General features: G+C 38.9%; 1 protein-coding gene across 1 annotated transcript in view; it reads left to right on the top strand.

The window, feature by feature from the left end:
* The window catches only part of ARSB (arylsulfatase B), a 161,265-nt gene that overhangs the window by 74,181 nt on the left and 63,156 nt on the right, over positions 1-23,928 (top strand). The window contains exon 5 of the mRNA XM_081505962.1: positions 6,492-6,735. Within this exon, the coding sequence (XP_081362088.1) occupies positions 6,492-6,735 (244 nt within the window). The remainder of the gene's footprint in view (positions 1-6,491; positions 6,736-23,928) is intronic.

Below are 23,928 nucleotides of genomic sequence, written 5' to 3'. Positions count from 1 at the left end.
GTGTTGGATGTAGGGCAGGAGGGAAAGAGAAGAACATAAGATGGTAAATTGAGTGTCTGGGTAGATATGTTCTCCAGAAGCTTTTACCAGGAGAAGGTTGAATTTACCCAGTCCTTTAGATCCACAGTCTCCAAACTTTTCAGCACCGGGGACTGGTTTCCTGGAAGACAATTTTTTCACGGACTGGAGGGGTGGGTAGGGGGATGGTTTCAGATGATTCAAGTGCGTTACATTTATCGTGCTCTTTATTTCTCTTATTACATCAGCTCCATCTCAGGCATTAGATCCCAGGGGTTGGGGACCCTTGGTTAAAACATAGATTAACTCTCCAATTTGCAGTCTAAAAGAATCAACCATGAGTACAGGTCCTTTTATGGGACAAAGAGGCTTCTAGATCTTTGAAATCCTGTTGTCTGCTCACGAGTCGCATGCCAGTGGGCAGCCCTGTTCAGAGGGAAGTCCAGGCCCTGGTGCAAGGCTGTTGGAGCCCTCCTTGCTTTTCAATCCAGGATCCCTAAGTCAGAGTGAGGGGCTGCCTTGGGTTAGCCAAGGTTGAAAGGTCCACAGGGAGCGGCAAGATGGAAATATACACTGATGGTTCAGAGCAGCCTTCCTTCCTCAGCCAAGCCACAACATTGCACTGCGTGGGGGAGGAGTCCTCAACGCCAATGTGTTGTCATGGTTCCATCTTAATTTTTATCAGCTGGATGCGAATGAGGCTTCATTGTCATATGCTTAATGCATTTGCTCAGATCTTTGGCTAACCTATGTTTTTCCATGACTTTTTGACAGCTATTTTTGTTCAATAATGAATAATAAAGTGAGATTTACCATCTGTAGATGACAACATTTGTTTTATTTTGACATTTCTTTGCTAGACAGCACAGATTTTATAATTAGGTTTTTCCTCTGCCAAAAACATTGTTGAAAAAACGTTTTCCCTGAAAAAAAAAAATGCTTCATAGCTTCCTATGCTGGTTGGAGTCATCTTATTTTGATTTGGAAGTTTTTCCTAAGTCAGCTGGGAATGAAACAAGAAAAATCTCTCTTGAAAATTAATTCTTAACAAGAACAAAGATTAACTGTCGCCCGAAAGAAAACGAGGAGAGAAAATGAAAAGAATCGTGTTTGAAATGGTAGTGGTTCCATTAATGTCTTTTTGAATTTTAATTTATGTCAGACTTAAGTGAACAATATTGGAAACCCCCTTCTCTACCTTTTTTCAAGTGAGCTGACTTTATTCTTGTTACTTTGATCACTTTTATGTCTAACTCTTTGAAATACCTGTGAGACTGTACTAGAACTGAGGCCTAAGTCTGTGAATTTTTTGCTGAGAAGTGGCAACTATCGGCCGATGCCTCCTGGCCTGGTCCCTTGCAAAGTTGAATGGCCTTCTTCATGCCGTGGACTCTGCACTTGGCTTCGTGACTGGGGAGCCCAAGAGAATGAGTTGCAGGTGTGTCGATTAACAGTGCTTTCTCCCTGGAGTGCTCTCAGAAAAATGATGGAGGAAGCCACGTCGATAACAGATAATAGACTCACTCATCATTGCTAATGGGAAAAACATCACAGAAGCTAATGGCAAAAACAGCCACACTCACTGCATCAGCACCTCCCAAATAAGACATGGAAACACCTTCCAGCTCCTACAGTAGCAGCGGAGGCCAAATTGTCTTTACAGCCCAGAGTATTTTCCTTCCTGAGTCATACCTCAAGGCTGCTCCTAAAATCAGATTCCAGACCCAGCCCACCCTATACCCATCACCTCTACTCTTATTTCTGTCATCGTCATCACCTAGCATTTTTGCACTGAGCTCTAACAAATAGGTGGAATTGAAAGAGACATTACCTAATATTTCAAAGGAGTGTATCTATCGAAAATGGACACTACAGGCGTCTCCTACAAGCACTGAGCCAGTATCATGCAGCAGGCTCCAACTTTTCTGGCACCAGGGATTGGTTTTGTGGAAGACAGTTTTTCCGCACACCAAGTCCGGGGGATGATTTGGGGATGATTCAAGCATATTACATTTATTGTGCACTTCATTTCTATTATTATTGCATCAGCTTCACCTCAGATCATTAGGCATTAGACTGAGATGCTGGGGACCCCTGATTTATAGCAATCCAGAGAGCAGAGGGAAATGAGCGCTGTCTTAGACATTCTTGACTTCACAGGTAGACTATATACATTTTTCCAGTGTATTTTTGTATCACATGAATAACATGCTCTTCTAAGTTCTGGTGCATGGTTATTGGTGACTAGTACTCAGTGAGGAATAAGGAGCATGGAGGAATTCCCTTTATCTAAAGATGGTGCCCCTTGTTTTGAACATGTAGGGTCTCAGATCAGTTCAGTCACTCAGTCATGTCTGACTCTTTGTGACCTCATGAACTGCAGCACACCAGGGTTCCCTGTCCATCACCAACTCCTGCAGCTTGCTCAAAGTCATGTCAATTGAGTCAGTGATGTCATCCAACCATCTCATCCTGCCTTCAATCTTTCCCAGCATCAGGGTCTTTTCTAATGAGTCAGTTCTTCACATCACGTGACCAAAGTATTGGAGTTTCAGCTTCAGCATCAGTCCTTCCAATGAATATTCAGGACTGATTTCCTTTAGGATGGACTAGTTGGATCTCTTTGCAGTCCAAGAAACTCTCAAGAGTCTTCTCCAACACCACAGTTCAAAAGCATCAATTCTTCTGCACTCAGCTTTCTTTACAGTCCAACTCCATACATGACTTCTGGGAAAACCATAGCTTTGATTAACAGACCTTTGTTGGCAAAATAATGTCTCTGCTTTTTAATATGCTGTCTAGGTTGGTCATAGCTTTTCTTCCAAGGAGCAAGCGTCTTTTAATTTCATGGCTGCAGTCACCATCTGCAGTGATTTTGGAGCCCAAGAAAATAAAGTCTGTCACTGTTTCCATTGTTTCCCCATCTATTTGCCATGAAGTAATGGGACCAGATGCCATGATCTTAGTTTTCTGAATGTTGAGTTTTAAGCCAACTTTTTCACTCTCCTCTTTCACTTTCATCAAGAGACTCTTTAGTTCTTCTTTGCTTTCTGCCATGAGTGTGGTGTCATCTGCATATCTGAGGTTATTGATATTTCTCTCAGCAATCTTGATTCCAGCTTGTGCTTCATCCAGCCTGGCATTTTGCATGATGTACTATGGATATAAGTTAAGTAAGCAGGGTGACAATATACAACCTTGATTTACTCCTTTCTTGATTTGGAACCAATCTGTTGTTCTATGTCCAGTTTTAACTGTTGCTTCTTGACCTGCATTGGAGAAGGCAATGGCACCCCACTCCAGTACTCTTGCCTGGAAAATCCCATGGATGGAGGAGCCTGGTAGGCTGCAGTCCATGGGGTCGCGAAGAGTCAGACACGACTGAGCAACTTCACTTTCACTTTTCACTTTTGTGCATTGGAGAAGGAAATGGCAACCCACTCCAGTATTCTTGCCTGGAGAATCCCAGGGATGGGGGAGCCTGGTGGGCTGCCGTCTATGGGGTCGCACAGAGTCGGACACGACTGAAGCGACTTAGCAGCAGTAGCAGCAGCTTGACCTGCATACATATTTCTCAGGAGTCAGGTAAGGTGATTTGGTATTCCCATCTCTTTAAGAATTTTCCAGTTTATTGTGATCCACACAGTCAAAGGCTCATGTGAAATAGAATGTGTATTTAATAAAGTGGCTTGGATGACCATTTGTTTTGTCAAGAAGAGATGTGAGGTTTCAGAAAAGGTTCTTGGAAATCTGATAGCAAATGATGAGATTGACTGTCACCCACCCTTGTGTTAAAGAACTGTTCCCTTCATCCAGTATGGCTCAAGACTCTTCCGTCTCCCCTTCTTGAGGCCCAGAGAAGAAGCAAAGACCTGTTGTGTCAAGGGCTTGGTCAGAAGCCCCCCTGACAGTAGAGCCTTGAATTTCCTATCCACCAGCAACAAGGACACCTCTGGAGGGAATTACTGTCATATTGAAGCAGCTCTCCTACTGTATCATGGGAATTGTGTGCACATGGTTGAGATGGACTGTGTTTATTATGTTTTTCTCAGGGAAGTAAAACTTAATGTCCCTAAAAAACCCACTCCACTCCAGGGACATCAGGAACAGGGCGCTCTGGGGGCAGGAAGTGCCTGGGAGTCACACAGACTTTGAATCTTAACTTTGCCAGTTAATGACTGTTTGGCTATTTCAAATCTCTCTCTCTCCCCCTCCCCCCCCATTTCATGACAAAAAAGTTATAATACTAGACTATCTGTATTGTTATAAATATTGTTGTTGTTCAGTCCCTCAGTCGTGTCCAACTCTTTGCAATCCCATGGACTGCAGCACGCCAGGCTTCCCTGCCCTTCGCTATCTCCCAGAGCTTGCTCAAACTCATGTCCATTGAGTCGGTGATGCCATCGAACCATCTCAACCTCTGTCATCCCCTTCTCCTCTTGCCTTCAGTCTTTCCCACCATCAGGGTCTTTTCTAATGTAAGACCCTGATGCTGGAAAATATATGTAATTTCTAATATAAATATTAGCTCCCATTTATTGAGTACTTAGATTGTGCCAGGTCCCTAGCCAGACAACTGTCATAAATGATGTGACTTAAATCTTACCATAATATATGAATGAGGTAGAAATTATTGTCTCTACATTAAAGACGAGGGAACTGGCAGTGTATTGCCCTGGGTCACACAGCTAGTGAGTGGCTCGCATCAGGCTTCAATTCTAGGTCTATCAGACCCCAGATTCTATGATAATGTGAAACTAAAACAGTGCCTAGTGCAGAGTGGGTGCTTAACAAAGGCTAGTTCTCTTTCCTTCCATGAGAATCCTTTGGCTTTGATAGAGCTTGATTTCTGTGTTAGATTTCTTTATGCGTGCATGCTTAGTCACTCAGTCATGTCCGGCTTGGCAACCCATTGGACTGTAACCTGCCAGGCTCTTCTGTCCGTGGGATTTTTCACACAAGAATCCTGGAGTGGGTTGCCATTTCCTTCTCCCAAGATTTCTTTATCTATTTGTTCTATAGAGCAGGTCTGTCATACTGCCCCCCCTGTGGTTCATTTGGATAATAGTGGCTTTTAGGAAAACAGTTAATTGGGGTGTAATATGCATGTAAATATATGAGCTTCCTCAGTGGCTCAGATGGTTAAAGAATCTGTCTGCAATGTGGGAGACCCAGGTTTGATCCCTGGATCGGGAAGATCCCCTGGAGGAGGGTATGGCAACCCTCTTCAGTATTCTGTCTTGGAGAATTCCATGGACAGAAGCCTGGCGCGCTACCATCCATGGGATCGCAAAGTGAGACACAGCTGAGCAACTCTCACTTCACTTTTACATGTAAATAAGTGTTATTTACAATGTCTCTAAAATCACCTAAGCGTGTGAGTACTTTGGGAGATAATACAAATTCTACAACCTCAGTGTATAGAAATATGATGTTTACTTTCTACAGCCCAACTCAATATCTGACTCTGAGCCCCACCCAACTGGTCAGATACTGAGGTCACCCTTGTAACTTCTCCGGCTCCCCCAGCATCCTCCATTCCCTCAGTTGTCTTGGAAGAGAAGCCTTCTCTTCCCTGGCACACATCTCACAATGCAGCTTTGTCCTGCCGTCTTGTCAAGAGGGGAAGAATTTTTCTTGCAATTATTTTTTCCACCCAGCTTTTCTGTGTGCTGAGATATTTAGCCCACTGGCAAAGTTTTCGACTTTCACACTTAAGCAAGAGTTCAAATCACCAGGGAGTCAAATGTTAATTCCATGACCAGTTTAAATGTTAGAAAAAATTTCCAGGAAGAAAAGAAAAAAGTTCACTCTCCCCACTCACTAGGAGATTTAGGTTTCTAAGTGAAACTTACTCAGAGGTATTTTTTTGTGTATCAGGAAGGGCTTCCCCAGTGGTTCAGACAGTAAAGAATCTGTCTGCAATGTGGGAGACCCGGTTCAATCCCTGGACCGGGAAGATCCCCTGGAGGAGGGAGGTCATTCCAGTATTCTTGCCTTTAGAATTCCATGGACAGAGGAGCCTGGTGGCTACAATCCATGGGGTCACAAAGAGTTGAACACGACTTATGAACTAACATTTTGACTTTCATTTTCTGCCTACCTGGGTTCCTTCTCCTGTGTTACACAAACTTGCACGCATGCGTTTGAGTCTTAGTCAGTGCTCAGCAGTGCCCAAGCGGTTCCCCTCAGAGGCCTTCCTTGTTCTTCAGAGGCTTTCTCCACGGAGGATTTCATGGTCTCCCGTCAGATGTGTCCCGTGCTGCCCCGTGGTTATGTCTGTCAAATGGAGGGTGGTGTTGGATGGGAGGAGGGTAGTGGGTACAGAAGAAGGGAAAGAGGAATTTCCCTTTTTAGTTCTGAAGCAGCATTTAATAACAGGACACGTTCAAGTCTTTTCTTGAACATGTCTAGTAATTAAGCTTGTCCTCATGCCATGACCTAATTGTGTGTGTTGTGTGTGTGTGTTTCAGATAACGGCGGACAGACTTTGGCGGGGGGCAATAACTGGCCCCTTCGAGGAAGAAAGTGGAGCCTGTGGGAGGGAGGCGTGCGAGGGGTGGGCTTTGTGGCCAGCCCCTTGCTGAAACGGAAGGGCGTGAAGACCCGGGAGCTCATCCACATTTCTGACTGGCTGCCCACCTTGGTGAAGCTGGCCGGGGGCAGCACAGAGGGCACCAAGCCTCTGGATGGCTTCGATGTGTGGAAAACCATCAGGTACTGCCCATCTTTCTCTTTCCCCTCTGAGGTCAGAAGCTCTAGAAACATCTTGACTGGACTGAGAATGATTGCTTTTATGTGAAAATGATAGTATAGCTTGCAAATAAAAGATTGAAAAAAAGAGAAATGCCTTTACAAATACTGTGTGTGTATATACACACACACATATATACACACACACATATATACACACACACATATATATACACACACATATACACACACACACATATATACACACACACATATATACACACACACACATATATACACACACACATATATATACACACACACACACATATATATAATATGAGGAACAAGATCGTCCTCAGTGGCTCACCCTCTATAAGAGGTCTTTACAGTAGAAGCCATGCTAAGAAATTGGATAGGGTATTGTTTGCTTCCTGCAGAGGGTCAGAAGACCTGTCCTCTTGCCTGCTAGGAGAATGGAGGGTGAAGGAAGGGAGGGAAGATCTGGAAAAAGCCTCATCTTCTACAGTTTAGATTTTCCCCTTAGATATAAATGATTTGAAATTAAATATTTAATTGAGCTAGAGAATGACCATTTGAAATAATTTATTATTTTTCCCCTTGTTTTTTTGTTCAGAATAATTTTTCTCAGCTTGAAATGTGCCAAATATTTATCCATATTTTCTTCTAAGTGTTGTGGTCTGAGTTTCTTCCATGTAATTTTTGGACTATTGTGACATGATTTTATGTGTTCCACGAGGTCAGTATCTAAATCAGAGGAATGGGTTTTTTTTCCTCAGGTTTTTGTATCATAGACCTCTTTGAGACTCTGAAAACTGAGATTACAAAAAAAATGTACCTAAGCATATGCACAAAAGCTTAGATAGAATTTATTTTTTTGTTATTAGATATTGATTACACATTTTTTGCTATGTACACATAGAAAATATAACATTCTTTGAAAGCCTCTGCCTTTTACTCATTTTTAATACAAAAATTATTACTTACTTTATGATAAAAAGGAAATAAAAATTTCCAAGCAAAACAAAACTTGAACTTCAGCTTACTGCCAGCTTTCACTGTGAAGGCTATTGGAGTTTGACTTATAGAAGCAGGAGAAAATTTTGAGTCATTTTGCTATGACAACATATGTGTCAGCCTTGACACCCAATCAGTTTTGATTTTTTTTGTTTTGTTTTGTGGCTAAAGTGTCATAAACCCTGGCCTGTAAAAGCACATAATAGCCAATGGAATCAAAGCTCTGTAGCATACTTGGCCAAATGAGGCTTAGGTTAAGAAACAGTGGAATTTATTTTGAGTAATTTCCTCTGTCCCAAGAATCACAGAAGTTATGATCCTTAGTAAAGTCCAAGTCATTGATGTTCATCCATATCACCAAATTTTGGACTATCCATCCACATTTCAGTGGAACTCCACATTTCAATCTTAAGATTATCTTGGTCAGAAGTAACCTTTAGGACTTTGGCAAGTATTTGCTTCTGCTTGCAGAGGAACTGGAAGAAGTTTTGGCCACCCTTAAATGCATATTTCACAAGGTCTTTCCTCAGTATCAGAGGAGAACTTCTAGTGGCCCATCCTAAAGAGACCAAGAGCTCTGCATCCTCCAGCAGTGGACATAATGTTGACTGCAGGGCTGTAACCAGAATGTTGTCACCAACAGTATTGTCCCAGTGTGTTTCTGGGACAATACTGTGGCTTTCCTTTTCTATTTGGAAAAGTAAAATTTCTGCCCAGTATCTAATCAAGCATCTCAAGACTTTCCTCTGGAAATTCAGTAAGTGTCTGTTTCATAAGTGAAGAGCTGCTCTCATCCTGTTCCCATTTATGGATGAAAGATCCTGAAAACAATGATTCGGGCCCCACTGTCCCGATAAAATGGATGTTTCTCACAACATTAGGCAAGCGTTCATTCAGTACCAGTGGTAGAGCATTTGGCACCCACGCCTGCCAAGGCAGAAAGCATCCAGTCTCACTGACGTCGGGAGCATCTCTTCCAAAGCAGTAAAAACAAATGGACAGCCAAATGTCAGAGACACTCAGTCTGTGCCCAGAGTTCTGGAACTTTTTTTCAGTAAGATATTTACTTGGAAATACCATTTTCAAGATGATGATAGTTTTTGAAAATTTCAAAAGGGTCTGATGAAAGAGAAATGCCAGTAATGGCAGTAACAGAGTCGGGTGTCTGAAAACATCCAGAGTTTCCCTAGTTGCATAGTTATCAATTCCTCTCAAGGCTGCTTCAAAATACTAAATTTTAGAGGAAATTGCCGTTTTTGGAGTGGGTGACATTCTTTGTAATAGGAGTTCCTTGACTTCTCTTTTTCATCTGTTTCAAGATGCAGTGCATGTTTGTCAATTGTAGGGGACATGACCTCTCCCAGTTCTTTCTGATTCTGTATGGTTTCTCTGCTTTTCAGCTTGATAAGCCGCCTATAGTTTGTTTCAGGTCCTTTCAAAGGATTTTTAAATTTATTTTATGTTTCATTAAACTTATATAAATATAAGCCGATCCCCTAATCATAATGGAAGGAATGTTTTTCCTTTCTGATCAATGGGAAACTGATCTAGATGTTATAATAATCTTCCCAACCCAGGGATCGAACCCAGGTTTGATCCTGGGTTCAATCCCACCCTGCAGGCAGATTCTTTACCATCTGAGTCACAAAGGAAGCCCCTTATTATTATAACGGTGGTGACAATCAAATATTATCTGATAACGTGAAATATCTTAAAAACTTATTATGAAACTATAAAGACTTTCCCCACCTCATGGATTCAATTTTAAGAGAAATGTTGAAGAAAAGATAAGTCACTTTTCATCCCATTTTCACAGATACCATGAGGCCTAAAGCAGTTGTAATACTTAATGAGCCAAAGTTTAAGAACCTCTAAACTAAAATGATGCTTTACGTAAAATATTAAGACAACTCAGACTGATTTTTGAGTAGTTATTACTGAATAATAATTTCATTGTTACTATTATTGAGTATTTCCTTTTTCACTGATTTGTAGTACCGCTTTATGTTCTTATTAGTGCTATGATCTGTCTGGGTGCCATCTGTTTTAATCCACTGACTTATCTGTTCTTATGTTAGCATCTGACTGTTATAATCTGTAATCTGCTATTAATATAACTTTTAGAGTATATTTATATACCTGGCAGAAATAGCTGTTCCCTATTATATTCCTTTACAAAATCTCCTTGATGAGTCTCACTTTTCCCTGGTGGTCCAGTGGTTAAGACTCCACACTGCCAATGCGAAGGGCACAGGTTTGATCCCTGGTCAGGAAAGTAAGACCTCACGTGCCCCATGGCAAAAAAATTTAAAAATAAACTGAGATGAGTCAAAGGCTCCTTAGGTACATGAGTATAGGGATTATTAAGTGGTGTTTTAAAGTAAATCACTTTAAAAAGAGAAAAAGCAGGATTTTTAAATATATCTTATAATACAATGATGCATGAATAGGTAATGATTATATAATGTAAATTATATAGCCTCAATCACAAAAAAATAAATGAGGTTAACCACAAAAATTAATTTGGAAAGAATGGAGGTATTTGTCTTTTCACCTAAATCTTCCCCCTGCTGATTGATGCTCTTTTCTTTTTGTTTGTTTTTTTGTAATTATTTTTTCTCTATATATTCCATTTTGGATAGATTCTGTTAGTATGCCTTCAAGTTTTATTAATTTTTTTCTTAATTCTTACTCTTCTGTTAAATCCGTCCAATATGTTTTTCTTTTTTGAAGATTTATTTTTAAATGTGATAAATACACATAACAAAATTTACTATCTTAACCATTTTTAAGTGTACAGTTCAGTAGTGTTACCTGTATTCACATTGTTATATAACTGATCTCCAGAAACTTTTTTCTCTTGCAAAACTAAAACTATATATACATTAAACAACAATTTTCTACTTCCCCCTCTCCCCAGCCCCTGGCAACCACCCTTCTACTTTCTGTCCCTATACATTTGACTACTCTAGATACTTCATGCAGGTGAAATTCCACAGTATTCGTTGTCCTGTGGCTGGCTTGTTTCCCTTACCATAATATCCTCAGAGTCCATTCATACAACATATATAAGAACTTCCTTCCTTTTTAAAGGCTGATTGACGTTCCACTGGTATATACCACATTTTGATTTTCCACACATGCAGTGCTGGACAGTTGCATTGTTTCCCTCTTTGGCTTTTGTGAGTAATGCTGCTATGAACATAGGTGGACAAATATCTCCTTGAGACCCTGCTCTCAATTCTTTGGGTTATATACGTAGAAGTGAAATTTCTGCACTATATGGTGATTTTGATTTGCATCTCCCTTGTATTTAGTGATATTGAGTATGTTTCATGTGTTTGCAAATCATTTGGGTACCTTCTTTGGAGAAATATCTACTTGAGTCTTTCATCCATTTTTAAATGAGATTTTTGTTGTTGTTACTATTGAGTTGTAGAAGTTCTTAATATATTCTGGATATTAACTCCTTGTTATATATATTGTTAGCAGATATTTTCTCCTATTCTGTAGATTGCCTTTTCTTTCTAATGAATATGTCCTTTGATGTACGTCTTTTAAAGGAGTCATGAATTCTGTATATTTAAAATATTTGAATGCAAGTTATTAGCTTAATATTTTTGAATCTTATATTAATAATCAATGATCTTACAGTCAATTGTGCAATTAAAAATATTCAGAATTTATAATATCACTTATTTGTATTAAAATATAGTTGATTTACAATATTGTGTTAATTTCTGGTGTCAAAGTTATATATACACATTTTTCAGATTATTTTCCATTATAGCTTCCATATATAAGTTATTGAATATAGTTTCCTGTGCTGTGCAGTAAGTCCTCATTGCTCACCTGTTTTATGTAGAGCAATTTGTATCTGTTAATCCTGTACTCCCAATTTATCCTTCACCTCCTCCCTTCCCCTTTGGTAACCATAAATTTGCTTTCTATGTCTGTGAGTCTGTTTCTGTTTTGTATATGGATTCATTTGTATTATTTTTTAGATTCCACATATAAGTAATATAATATTTGTCTTTCTCTGTCTGACTTACTTCACTTAGTATGATATTCTCTGGGTCCATCCATATTGCTGCAAAAGGCAATATTTCATTCTTTTTATGACTAATATTCCATTGTATCCATTACCACATATTCTTAAACCAGTCGTCAATTGGCGGCCACTTAGGTTGTTTCCATGTCTTGGCTACTGTAAGAGTGCTGCTGTAAACACTGGGCTGCATGTATCTTTTTGATTTAGAGTTTCCATCTTTTTAGGATATATGCCCAGGAGTGGGATTGCTGAATCATATGATAACTCTATTTTTAGTTTCTTAGGGAACCTCCATATTATTTTCCACAGTGACTGCAACAACTTACTTCCCCACCAACAGTGTAGAAGGGTTCCTAGAAAAAGGAACCAGCGTTTATTGTTCGTAGATTTTTTGATGATGGCCCTTCTGACTGATGTGAGGTGATACCTCATTGTATTTTGATTTGCACTTCTCTAATAATTAGTGATGTTGAACATCTTTTCATGTGCCTATTGGCCATCTGTCTTCTTTGGAGAAATGTCTATTTAGTTCTTGTGCCTATTTTTTGTTTGGGTTGTTTGTTTTCTTGATATTGATTTGTATGAGCTGTTTGTATGTTTTGGATATTAACTCCTCATCAGTGACATCATGTGCAAATATTTTCTCCCATTTGGTAGATTGTCTTTTCATTTTGTTGATGATTTCCTTTGCTTTTAAGTTTGATTAGTTCCCATGTGTTTATTTTTGCTCTTCTTTCTTTTGCCTTGGAAGACTGATCTAAGAAAATATTCCTACGATTTATGTCTGATAATGTTTTGCCTCTATCCAGTCTGGTTTTCATCTCACATGTTGCAAGTTTTTACTTGTAGAAGTCTAGTTTGGATTTTTTATATCTTCTTTAATCTAACTTTCTCAAATGCAGAATATAGTTTTAATAACTGTTTTAATGTCCTCTGCTAACTCCAACAGCTATGTCAGTTCTGGGTTGGTAGTGATTAGTCAGTCACCTCATTGTGGGTCTTGTTTCCATGACTTTTAATCTTTGATTTGATGCCAGACATTGTACATTTTACTTTCTTGGATATTTATTTATTGTTATGAATCTTCTTGATTTGTACTGAAATGCAGTTGAGGACACTTGGAGCCTTCAGGGTATTGCATTTATGATTTATTAGGCAGGTCCATATCAGTGTCTGGTCTTGGACAACCTAGTCTTCACTGCTGAGTCAAAACCTTCCGAGTAATCTACCGAATGCCCTTTGAATTTAAGTTTTTCCAATGTGGCAGATGGGAGCAGATACAACTATTTCTGACCCTATGTAAATGCTGGGCACTGATTCGTTTCATCCTTTCACATAGTTCTTTCCCTAGTTTTGGGGAGTTCTCTCGCATACATCTGATCAGTGCTCACCTAAATATCTAAGGGACTTTCTACAAATCCCCAAGGTTCTCTTTCTGTGCAGCTTTCTCTTCGCTGGTACTCTATCCTGTCAACGCTACCGTCTCCCTGGCGCCTCAGCTCTCAAGTCGGGGTCCATGGTGCTATGCCTCAATTCCTCATCCCTACAGCAGGTCTTGGAGTCCTACCATTCTCATGGTAGTAAGTGAGGACAGTGATAAGAATTCCTGTGTTTCCTGGCACTTAGGGATCACTGTCCTTGGCCTGATATCTCATCTTTTGAAAACTGTTTCATATATTCTGTTTCTCTTTAGGTTGTTTTAGGTAAGAGAGTAAATCCAGTCTGCTTGTTACTCCATCTTGGCTAGAAGCAGAAATACCCAAAGAATATTTTACTATCCTATTTTCTACTTTCAAACGCTTTTCAATTCAATTTGGGATCATAGAACCAGCTTTCTGAAACATAATATTGTAAGTCTTATAACTCTGTTCCAGAGAGTTTTTCTTCTTTATAAACCTCTGTAATCATATATAGAGAAATTATGTCTATTGATCTATAAGTTAATTACTTTTTATATTACAAATATTCCTTAACTTTCACATTCTCAGTTCCTAGTTTTAATTGATCTTTTCATTAGTTGGTTAATACTTTAAAGTAATTTTCATAGAGGTACATAAATGATAAGGTTTTTTTTTTATTTTAAATCTTCATGTTTGGAAGGATATCTTTCTGTTACCTTCAAACGTAAGTAATAATTTGACAAAGAATTCTTGTCAAATTTGTTCTCCTTATTACTCTATAGACATTGCTTTATTGTCTTCTGATAAGTACCATTACAGCAAAGTGTACCAAGTTTACCTGATAACAGAAAAGCTAAGATTACAATCTTGGTATATCTGACACAGGTGGAATTTATGTCAAAATCATTGTTAAGAATAATGGTGGAAATGGTGCAAATGATTTCTTCTTTGATCCGTGTGTTTAGACCCATTTATTTTCCAAAATTTCAGATTTTCTCTGTTAGATTATTGATTTCTAGTTTAATCCTATTGTTGTCAGAGGACATACTTTTTTGTATTTCAGTCCTTTTAAACTTGAGACTTGTCTCACTTTCTTGGAATCTGTGCCAGGTAGTCTTGAAAAGAATGTGTATTTTGTAGTTGTTAGGTATAGTATTAGGTTTTTCTTTGTGATCCAACCAGAAAATATTTTACTTCAGTAAATGAGTTTTTATGTATTGCTTTAACTATAATTTTTCTTAGCTCTGTTGTATTGTTTTATATTTTATTTGTTTTTTATCTTTGATTAGAACAATGTATAGTTTATTCCAGTGGCATCACTATATTAATATATTTATGTAATTCTCTTAGTCACTTTTTAGGTTCTGCTATTTGGTTTGTCAGCTTTAAATGTTATCTTTGACTTCTACTTACTACCTATAAGAACATCAACAAGTTATTCAATTCTACCCTTTGTCTTACCTTTCTCTTTCAGTGCTATTTTTAGTTGTATTATTTTTACTTTGTCTGAGCATATAATATTATAATGCTGTTTTTCTACCCTTGTCCACAATGTTGCTTTTGTCTTAGATCTATAATAATATATTCTGTGCTAAACACTTGTCCATTCCTAAAGTGTTCTCAATTATCTCTTAGTTGGAGGAATTCATTCTTTAATAGATTTCTCAGGATTCTTTGAATTTCTGCCTATGTATTGAAGCCATTCCTACAGCCTTGATAATACCAAAACAGTTCAACTAATATAAGATCCTTGTCTCATATACTTTTTTCCTTGAGTTTCTTGACAGTGTTACCCTCCTGTATACTTGTTTCATATGTCACTGTTGATAAATTTCATGCTACCTGGATCTTATTTCATTGGCAAGTGAGTTGGTCCTTTTGCCTAGAGGTCTGGAAGGTTTTTATTATCACTAGTATTATTTAAAGTTGAAGACTTTTACTAGATATGTCTCAAAGGTGACCAAACTGAGTCACTTTCCCAGATGCACAATGGGGTACATTCAGGTCTTTTGTTTCAGAGTTTTTGGTGTTGGTCACTCAGTGTGGGGGCCTCTCTTTCTGGGTTTATTTTGTCAGATACAATCTGAGTCCCTTCCCCTCTTGGACCTGCACCCTCTTTGGCGCAATCCCAGCCTGACTCCTCCCCTAGGTGGGAACCAACACTGACCCTCCAGGGCTTACATGGTTACTTCCTCATGTCCACCCAGGTTTAAACATATACTATCTCCTGCTTATGTTGTAGGCTTGCGTGTTGGGTAATTTTACTTTCTTTCGTTTTCAGTATGTCTTTTAAGGGAAGTGTGTGGAGAGGTTCAAATGTAGATGGCCACCATTATCCAATGGAAATCTGGAAATTCACACGTTCTTTGGCTCTTGCTCCATTGTAAGAAAAATGGCGCTGGAAACTGGACATGAAGCATTATAAAAATGGCTTATGAAGTAAAGATGATAGCGACACCAACCAGTAGCTCTGCATTCAAAGTCTATATATATTTAGTCACTTCAGTCAAGGGAATATACATCTATATGTGTGTGTGTGTGTGTATACATATCTATCACATATATACGTATATGCATTTGTTAAGTTGAAGCAAAATGTTTAAGAAGTGATGCATTATTTTTTGATTCCCTCCTTCTCCCTCTCTGACAGAAGAGCTTCTTCTCTATGTCCATAGTTATGTAGTGCTCCCTGTTTCAGACGTTTTCTGTTTGGCTGCATCACCTTCTAGGATGTGGCCTGGCTGCCTAGTTTCTTCTGATTCCTCCCAGGTTGGTCTTGTGTTTGCTGCCGGGAGGGACAGAGAGAGGGAAGAAACCAGTGGTGAGGGAGGAAAGGCGTGGTGGGCCAGCTCTGAAGCCAGCTAATAAGAGATCCCTGCCCACTTTTGTTTAGTGTGACCTCTAAGGCCTAAGTTTGGGGCTTCCCTCATAGCTCAGTGGGTAAAGAATCTGCCTGCAATGCAGGAGAACCTGGTTCGATTCCTGGGTCAGGAAGAGCCCCTGGAGAAGGGATAGACTACCCACTCCAGTATTCTTGGGCTTCCTTGGTGGCTCAGCTGGTAAAGAATCCACCTGCAATGCAGGAGAAGTGGGTTCGGTCCCTGGGTTGGGAAGATCCCCTGGAGAAGGGAAAGGCTACCTATTCCAGTATTCTGGCCTGGAGAATTCCATGGACTGTATAGTCCAGGGGGTCCCAAAGAATTGGACATGACTGAGCAACTTTCACTTCATTTTGAGTTCTATAGCTAGACGTAGACAAAGTGAATCCATCTTTTTCTGTTTTCTTTGGGACCAGGTTTTGATTCGTCTGTTCGATTCCAAGAATATGTTGTTAATCTCCTCAGCACTGGCACAAGTGAAAATCCCCTCAGGACTTTGGCGTCTAGTCTTCTCTTTAGTTTCCAACACTGTTGCCAGTTTTTGTCTTTTTGTAATTCTTCACAGGTATTATAATGGAAATTGGAAAAAAAGGGATATTAGGTTCTGCTGATTTGCCCTGATACTAACCTGGAAGTCCTACCAATTATTTTTTAATAATGAATAGGAAAAGATTATAATAAAGGCGTGATTCAGTTATTCTGAATAATATTGTATCTTTTAGAGTAGCCTACTTTAATATTTAATGACTCCTTAATAAAGATGTACATGAAAAATTTCTCTCATATAAAACTTGACATCAGGTGGTTAAGTTACGTATTTCCTCACCAATTTCAGTCAAAATGTTTTGATTTCCATGGCTAAACACTTTATTCATGGTAACGTTTTGCATGTTAAGATGGCTTTTAAAGGAGCATGGAATTTACACAAACCCAATATCACCGTCACCCACATAACAAAGAAAATATATACTGGGAGTAATGTCACTAGAGTAACGGTTGAAAATGTGAACTCTGTGGTTAGATATGGTTCAAATCTGGTCTTTTTCATTTATTATTTGTGTGATCTTGGGCAAGTTACTTTATGCCTCCAAGCATCAGTTTCCTTGTGTGTAAAATGTAACATTAGTGATGCCCACTTCATAGGCACTTACGTGAGGATGTAGTGAAAGAATATGTATGAAACAGCACAGAGCCTGGAACATAGTATTAATAGCAACTCAATAGCTTTAGGGGAAGATAATAAGGATGATGATAATTCTTACAGAAAATTAACAGGATGAAGTTACTCTGTGGGTATTTCTTGGATTTTTTATCAATAATATTTTTTTTCAAAATTTCATGTCTGGAAATATTGCCAAGGCTATTTCTGTTTCTAAAAATTTGAGATTGCCTTCCAGGGTGTGTCTTTTTTATGACAGATGGTCAGCAGCTAGTGGTAAAAGAAGTGTGGAATATCATAGCACTTCATTTATTTATGGGAAATGTTTTACTGCCCCACCCTTCAACTAGTTGGAAAATGAAAGTCGAAAACTGGAAACTCTATTTATAAATGGACAGTGCTGTGATCTCAGTGTCTGAAACTGTAGACTTTTAGAAAATATTTGTAGCATATCAGAAACTAGTTACTGATCAGTGTATCCTTGCCCCATTAAAAAAAAAAACAGAAAACATGAAATTTGGGTAAATTAAAATTGAATAATGAAATGGCATCAGAGACAACTATATACCACTTTATATAAGTCTTTAAGAGAAGAAGATGGAGAAAAATTATTAATCCTTTTGTTAACAGAGGCATTTGAAGTAAACAGATATTTATTAATGGATCCTTAAAAATAAGCTGAATGAATGGAAATGTAATATTTTTAAAAAGATACTGAGTCCATGTCTACATTTGATGGAGGAGACAATTTAGCATACTGGCTGTGAGTGGGGAATTCAGGAGTTTGCCTGAGTTCCAAACCCAGTTCTGTCACATGCCCAAACACATGATCTGGTAAGTCATTCAATTGCTCTGTGCCAAGGTTGTGTCTGTCATAATGGAGAAGATTAAATGAGATACGTGCAAAGCATTTGGAATGGTGTGAAGCACATAATAAATGCTCTGTAAATTCTAGCTGCTGCTGCTGTTGCTGCTAAGTCGCGTCAGTCATGTCTGACCCTGTGTGACCCCAGAGACGGCAGCCCACCAGGCTCCCCTGTCCCTTGGATTCTCCAGGCAAGAACACTGGAGTGGGTTGCCATTTCCTTCTCCAGTGCATGAAAGTGAAAAGTGAAAGTGAAGTCGCTCAGTTGTGTCCGACTCTTTGCGACCTCATGGACTGCAGCCTACCAGGCTCCTCTGTCCATGGGATTTTCCAGGCAAGAGTACTGGAGTGGGGTGCCATTGCCTTCTCCGAAATTCTAACTACTATTATTCAAACAAACTTGGCCCAGACAACCCCCACTCATTCCCAAGTGGCTCAGTGGTAAAGAATCCACCTGCCAATGCAGGAGATGCTGGTTCAATCCCTGAGTCAGGAAGATCCTCTGGAAGAGGAAATGGCAACCCACTCTAGTATTCATGCCTGAAAAAGCCCATGGACAGAGGAGCCTGGTGGGCTACAGTCCATAGGGGTCTCAAAGAGTCGGACACGACTGAGCACATGCACCTTACTGGTGGGCATGTTACAGTTCTTTGTCTTTGCATAAATCTTCCTGTCATGGTAGTTACTACTGTGACCATTATTGTCTGTTAGGGCAAGTAGTGAGCACTGTGCAGGAAAAAAGAATCTCTGAACAGTCCCCTAGGTGCCTAGCTTAAAGAAGCTGATTAGATGGCTCTGTTTCATTCCTATCAGCCTGGAGCCCAAACATTTGCCCTAATAAAAACACCCGTTGCCTTGACATAATAAAATCAGGGCATTTCGTAAACTTGTGTGATTACTGAAAAATCATTTCCCATGAACATCATCAGTCATTATTTTTAGATTTACATTTTGCAAGTGTAATCGACAGTTTAATAAAGATAATATTGCACATACAGCTAAACTATACCATATGCTTAATTCAAAACATTGGGGAAATTCCTAGATAACAAATTGCAATGTATCCTTTTTTATATGCAGTTCATGTGTGGATTGTGTGACTTGGCTGTATTTGACACTGATGCTTTTCTCGAAAGAGACTTTCACTTGGAAAAGAATATCATAGTATGTCTTAGAAATTAAAGTTATAGCTACATCAGCATATTTCTAAGGGGAACTCTTGCCAAGAAAGAAGGAAAGATAGGAATATTAATGTTCCATTGTTTTACATATTATTCATGTAGCTTATCTAGGCTATAGTCTTGTATCCTTGATTATATTCTTTCCGTGTTTACAGAGTCAGGATCTGAATTCTTCAACAAAAGGTGTTGTCATTGTTTTTAAGCTACCAGCTTATTCAGTTCAGTTCAGTTCAGTTCAGTCTCTCAGTCATGTCCGACTCTTTGCAACCCCATGGACTGCAGCACCCCAGGCCTCCTTGTCCACCACCAACTCCCACAATTTACTCAAACTCATGTCCATCGAGTTGGTGATGCCATCCAACCATCTCATCCTGTTGTCCCCTTCTCCTCCAGCTTTCAGTCTTTTCCAGCATCAGCGTCTTTTCAGAGTTTCAGCTTCAGCATCAGTCCTTCCAATGAATATTCAGGACTGATATCCTTTAGGATGGACTGGTTGGATCTCTTTGCAGTCCAAGAGACTCTCAAGAGTCTTCTCCAACACCACAGTTCAAAAGCATCAGTTCTTCGGTGCTCAGCTTTCTTTATAGTCCAACTCTCACATCCATACATGACTACTGAAAAAACCATAGCTATGACTAGACAGACCTTTGCTGGGCAAAGTAATGTCTCTCCTTTTTAATATGCTGTCTAGGTTGGTCATAACTTTTCTTCCAAGGAGCAAGCGTCTTTTAATTTCATGGCTGCAGTCACCATCTGCAGTGATTTTGGAGCCCCCAAATGTAAAGTCTGTCACTGTTTCCATTGTTTCCCCATCTATTTCCCATGAAATGATGGGATCAGATGCCATGATCTTAGTTTTCTGAATGTTGAATTTTAAGCCAACTTTTTCACTCTCCTCTTTCACTTTCATCAAAAGGCTCTTTAGTTCTTCTTCGCTTTCTACCATAAGGGTGGTGTCATCTGCATATCTGAGGTTATTGATATTTCTCCTGGCAATCTTGATTCCAGCTTGTGCTTCGTCCAGCCCGGCGTTTCTCATGATGTACTCTGCATAAAAGTTAAATAAGCAAGATGACAGTATACAGCCTTGATGTACTTCTTTCCCGATTTGGAACCAGTCTGTTGTTCCATGTCCAGTTCTAACTGTTGCTTCCTGACCTGCACACAGATTTCTCGAGAGTCAGGTAAGGTGGTCTGGTATTCCCATCTCTTGAAGAATTTTCCACAGTTTATTGTGATCCACACAGTCAAAGGCTTTGGCATAGTCAATAAAACAGAAGTAGATGTTTCTCTGTAACTCTCTTGCTTTTTTGAAGATCCAACGGATGTTGGCAATTTGATCTCTGGTTCCTCTGCCTTTTCTAAAACCAGCTTGAACATCTGGAAGTTCATGGTTCACATACTGTTGAAGCCTGGCTTGGAGAATTTTGAGCATTACTCTGCTAGCATGTGCGATGAGTGCATTGTGTGGTAGTTTGAACATTCTTTGGCATTGCGCTTTGGTATTCGAATGGAAACTGACGTTTTCCAGTTCTGTGGCTACTGCAGAGTTTTCCAAATTTGCTGGCATATTGAGTGCAGCACTTTCAAAGCCTCATCTTTTAAGATTTGAAATAGCCCAACTGGAATTCCATCACCTCCACTAGCTTTGTTCATAGTGGTGCTTCCTAAGGCCCACTTGACTTCACATTCCAGGATGTCTGGCTCTAGGTGAGTGATCATACCATCGTGATTATCTGGGTCATGAAGATCTTTTTTGTACAGTTCTTCTGTGTATTCTTGCCACCTCTTCTTAATATCATCTGCTTCTGTTAGGTCCATACCATTTCTGTCCTTTATTGTGCCCATCTTTGCATGAAATGTTCCCTTGGTATCTCTAATTTTCTTGAAGAGATCTCTAGTTTTTCAGCACTGACTATATAGCCCAAGCACTTTGCATATGTTTCCCCACCTAATTCTCATACAACCTTGTAAGTAGGTACTTTTATCCACCTCCTGCTAGAGAGAAAAACAAGGCTTAAGTTTATATACTTGTGGAGTTGATTTCAGATGCAGATCCTGAAAGTCTATGCTCTTAAAGACAGTGCAGGGCTGCACATGAGACAGTGAAACCTTCAGAACTGGTGGAGGGAAGACCATAAACCACGGAAGCAATTGACACTGTCCTCTTTCTAGAGCTTTCTTTGTGTGGAAATGAAACTTTTGAGAAGTATGATATCCAAAAGAACCATGAAAAACCACAATAATTGTAGCATTACCTGTAAATACACATCAATAGATAGATTAGAAGATAAAAGTTACCATGCTATAACAGTGATCAATCCCATGAACATTTAAGGAGTTTTATGAGGCCATTATTTATTCTGCAAAGATTGTGATGATTATACAGCTGATATTGCTGAAAACTTCTTTGAATATAGAAAACATTTCCCCCACCCCATAGCTAACTTTGTTGCACACACCTTTAAGGACAAAATTGTATCATATGCTAAAAGTTTGTGTTCAAGGTACTTATTCAAGGGCATATAAAGGAAATGAATGTAGGAAGTTATCAATAGATTTCTTAAGGTATTTTCTGAGGCATCAGGAAAGGAAGTCTTATAGAATTATACATGGGCTCATTACATAAATATCCTAAAAGCTTAGCCCTCATCTTTTTGTTCTACAGAAAAAAATTAAGAATTTAGAATATATAATCAGATATGGTGCCCTCAGATAGCAAGGCTTGAGATTGGTGATTCTCATCCTAAACTGTGTGAGAATCAGCTGTATTTATGTGTACGTATGTGTATATTTGTTATTGAAGTATAGTACTGTACAATGTTATATAAATTATAAGTATATAGAGTAGAGATTCACATTTTTGAAGGTTATATTACATTTATAGTTATTATAAAATGTTGGCTCTATCCCCTATGTTGTACAATATATTCTTGTAGCTGATTTTATGCATAATAGTTTGTACCTCCAGTCCCACCTTCCCTCTCCCCACTGATAACTGCTAGTTTGTTCTATTGTTCTATATGTCTGTGAGTCCACTCCTTTCTTGTTATATTCACTAGTTTGTTGTATTTTTTATTTTTAAATTGAAGTATAGTTGATTTACAATATTGTGTTCGTTTCTGATGTGCAGCAAAGTGATTCATATATATATGTGTATATATTTTTCTTTTTCAAATGCCTTTCCATTATAGGTTATTCCAAGATACTGCATGTAGTTCCCTGTGCTGTAGAGTTGGACCTTGTTGTTTATCTGTTTTATATATGGTAGTTTGTATCTGACAGTCCCAAACCCCTCATTGATCCCTCCTTACCCCATTCCCTTTTGCTGCTGCTGCTAAGTCGCTTCAGTCGTGTCCGACTCTGTGCGACCCCACAGACGGCAGCCCGCCACGCTCCGCCGTCCCTGGGATTCTCCAGGCAAGAATACTGGAGTGGGTTGCCATTTCCTTCTCCAGTGCACGAAAGGGAAAAGTGAAAGTGAAGTCACTCAGTCGTGTCCGACTCTTAGCGACCCCATGGACTGTAGCCTACGAGGCTCCTCCGTCCATGGGATTTTCCAGGCAAGGTGGGGTGCCATTGCCTTCTCCACCATTCCCTTTTAGTCACCATAAATTTGTTTTCTTTGTCTGTGAGTCTGTTTCTGTTTTGTATATAGATTCATTTGTATAATTTTTTAGATTCCACATATAAGTGATATCACATTTTTGTCCTCTGTCTTACTTCACTTAGTATGGTATCCATGTTGCTGCAAATGGCATTATTTCATTCTTTTTTTATGACTATGTAATATTCTATTGTGTAATATATATACATATGTGCCACATTTTATTTATATACATATGTATTCATCTGTAAGTAAACATTAGGTTAGTTCTGTGTCTTGGCTATTATAAATAGTGCTGCTATGAACATTGGGCTGCTATCTTTTTGAATTAGAGTTTTCATCTTTTCAGGATATATGTCCAGGCACTGGATTGTTGAATCATATTGCCACTCAATTTTTAGCTTTTTAAGGAACCTCTATACTGTTTTTAATAGTGGCTGCACCAATTTACATTCTAACCAGCAGTGTAGAAAGGTTTGCTTTTCTCCACACCCTCTCCAACACTTATTGTTCTTAGATGTTTTAATGATAATCATTCTGACCAGTGTGATGTGATGCCTTATTGTGGTTTTGATTTGTGTTTCTCTAATAACTAGCGATATTGAGCATTTTTTCATGTGCCTATTGACCATTTTTATGTCTTCTTTGGAGAAATATCTATTTAGGTCTTGTGCCTATTGTTCAATTGAGTGGTTTGGTTTTTGTTGTTGAATTATATACTGAGTTTGTATATTTTAGAAATTAAGCCCTTGTCAGTAGCATCATTTGCAAATATTTTCTCCCATTATGTAAACTGCCTTTTCATTTTACTGATGGTTTCCTTTGCTGAAAAACCTTATAAGTTTGATTAAATCCCATTTGTTTCTTTTTGCTTTTATTCACTGCCCTGGGAGACTGACCTAAGAAAATATTGGTATGATTTATATCAGAGAATGTTTTGCCTATATTATCTTCTAGGAATTTTATGGCATCATGTCTTCTATTTACGTCTTTAAGGAATTTTCAGTTTATTGTTGTGTATGGTGTGAGGGAGTATT

Source organism: Giraffa tippelskirchi, chromosome 7 (assembly GCF_054371585.1).
Source record: "Giraffa tippelskirchi isolate mGirTip1 chromosome 7, T2T-mGirTip1v1.2.pri, whole genome shotgun sequence".
Classification (NCBI taxonomy): domain Eukaryota; kingdom Metazoa; phylum Chordata; class Mammalia; order Artiodactyla; family Giraffidae; genus Giraffa; species Giraffa tippelskirchi.
This window is presented reverse-complemented; position numbering and strand designations above follow the sequence as displayed.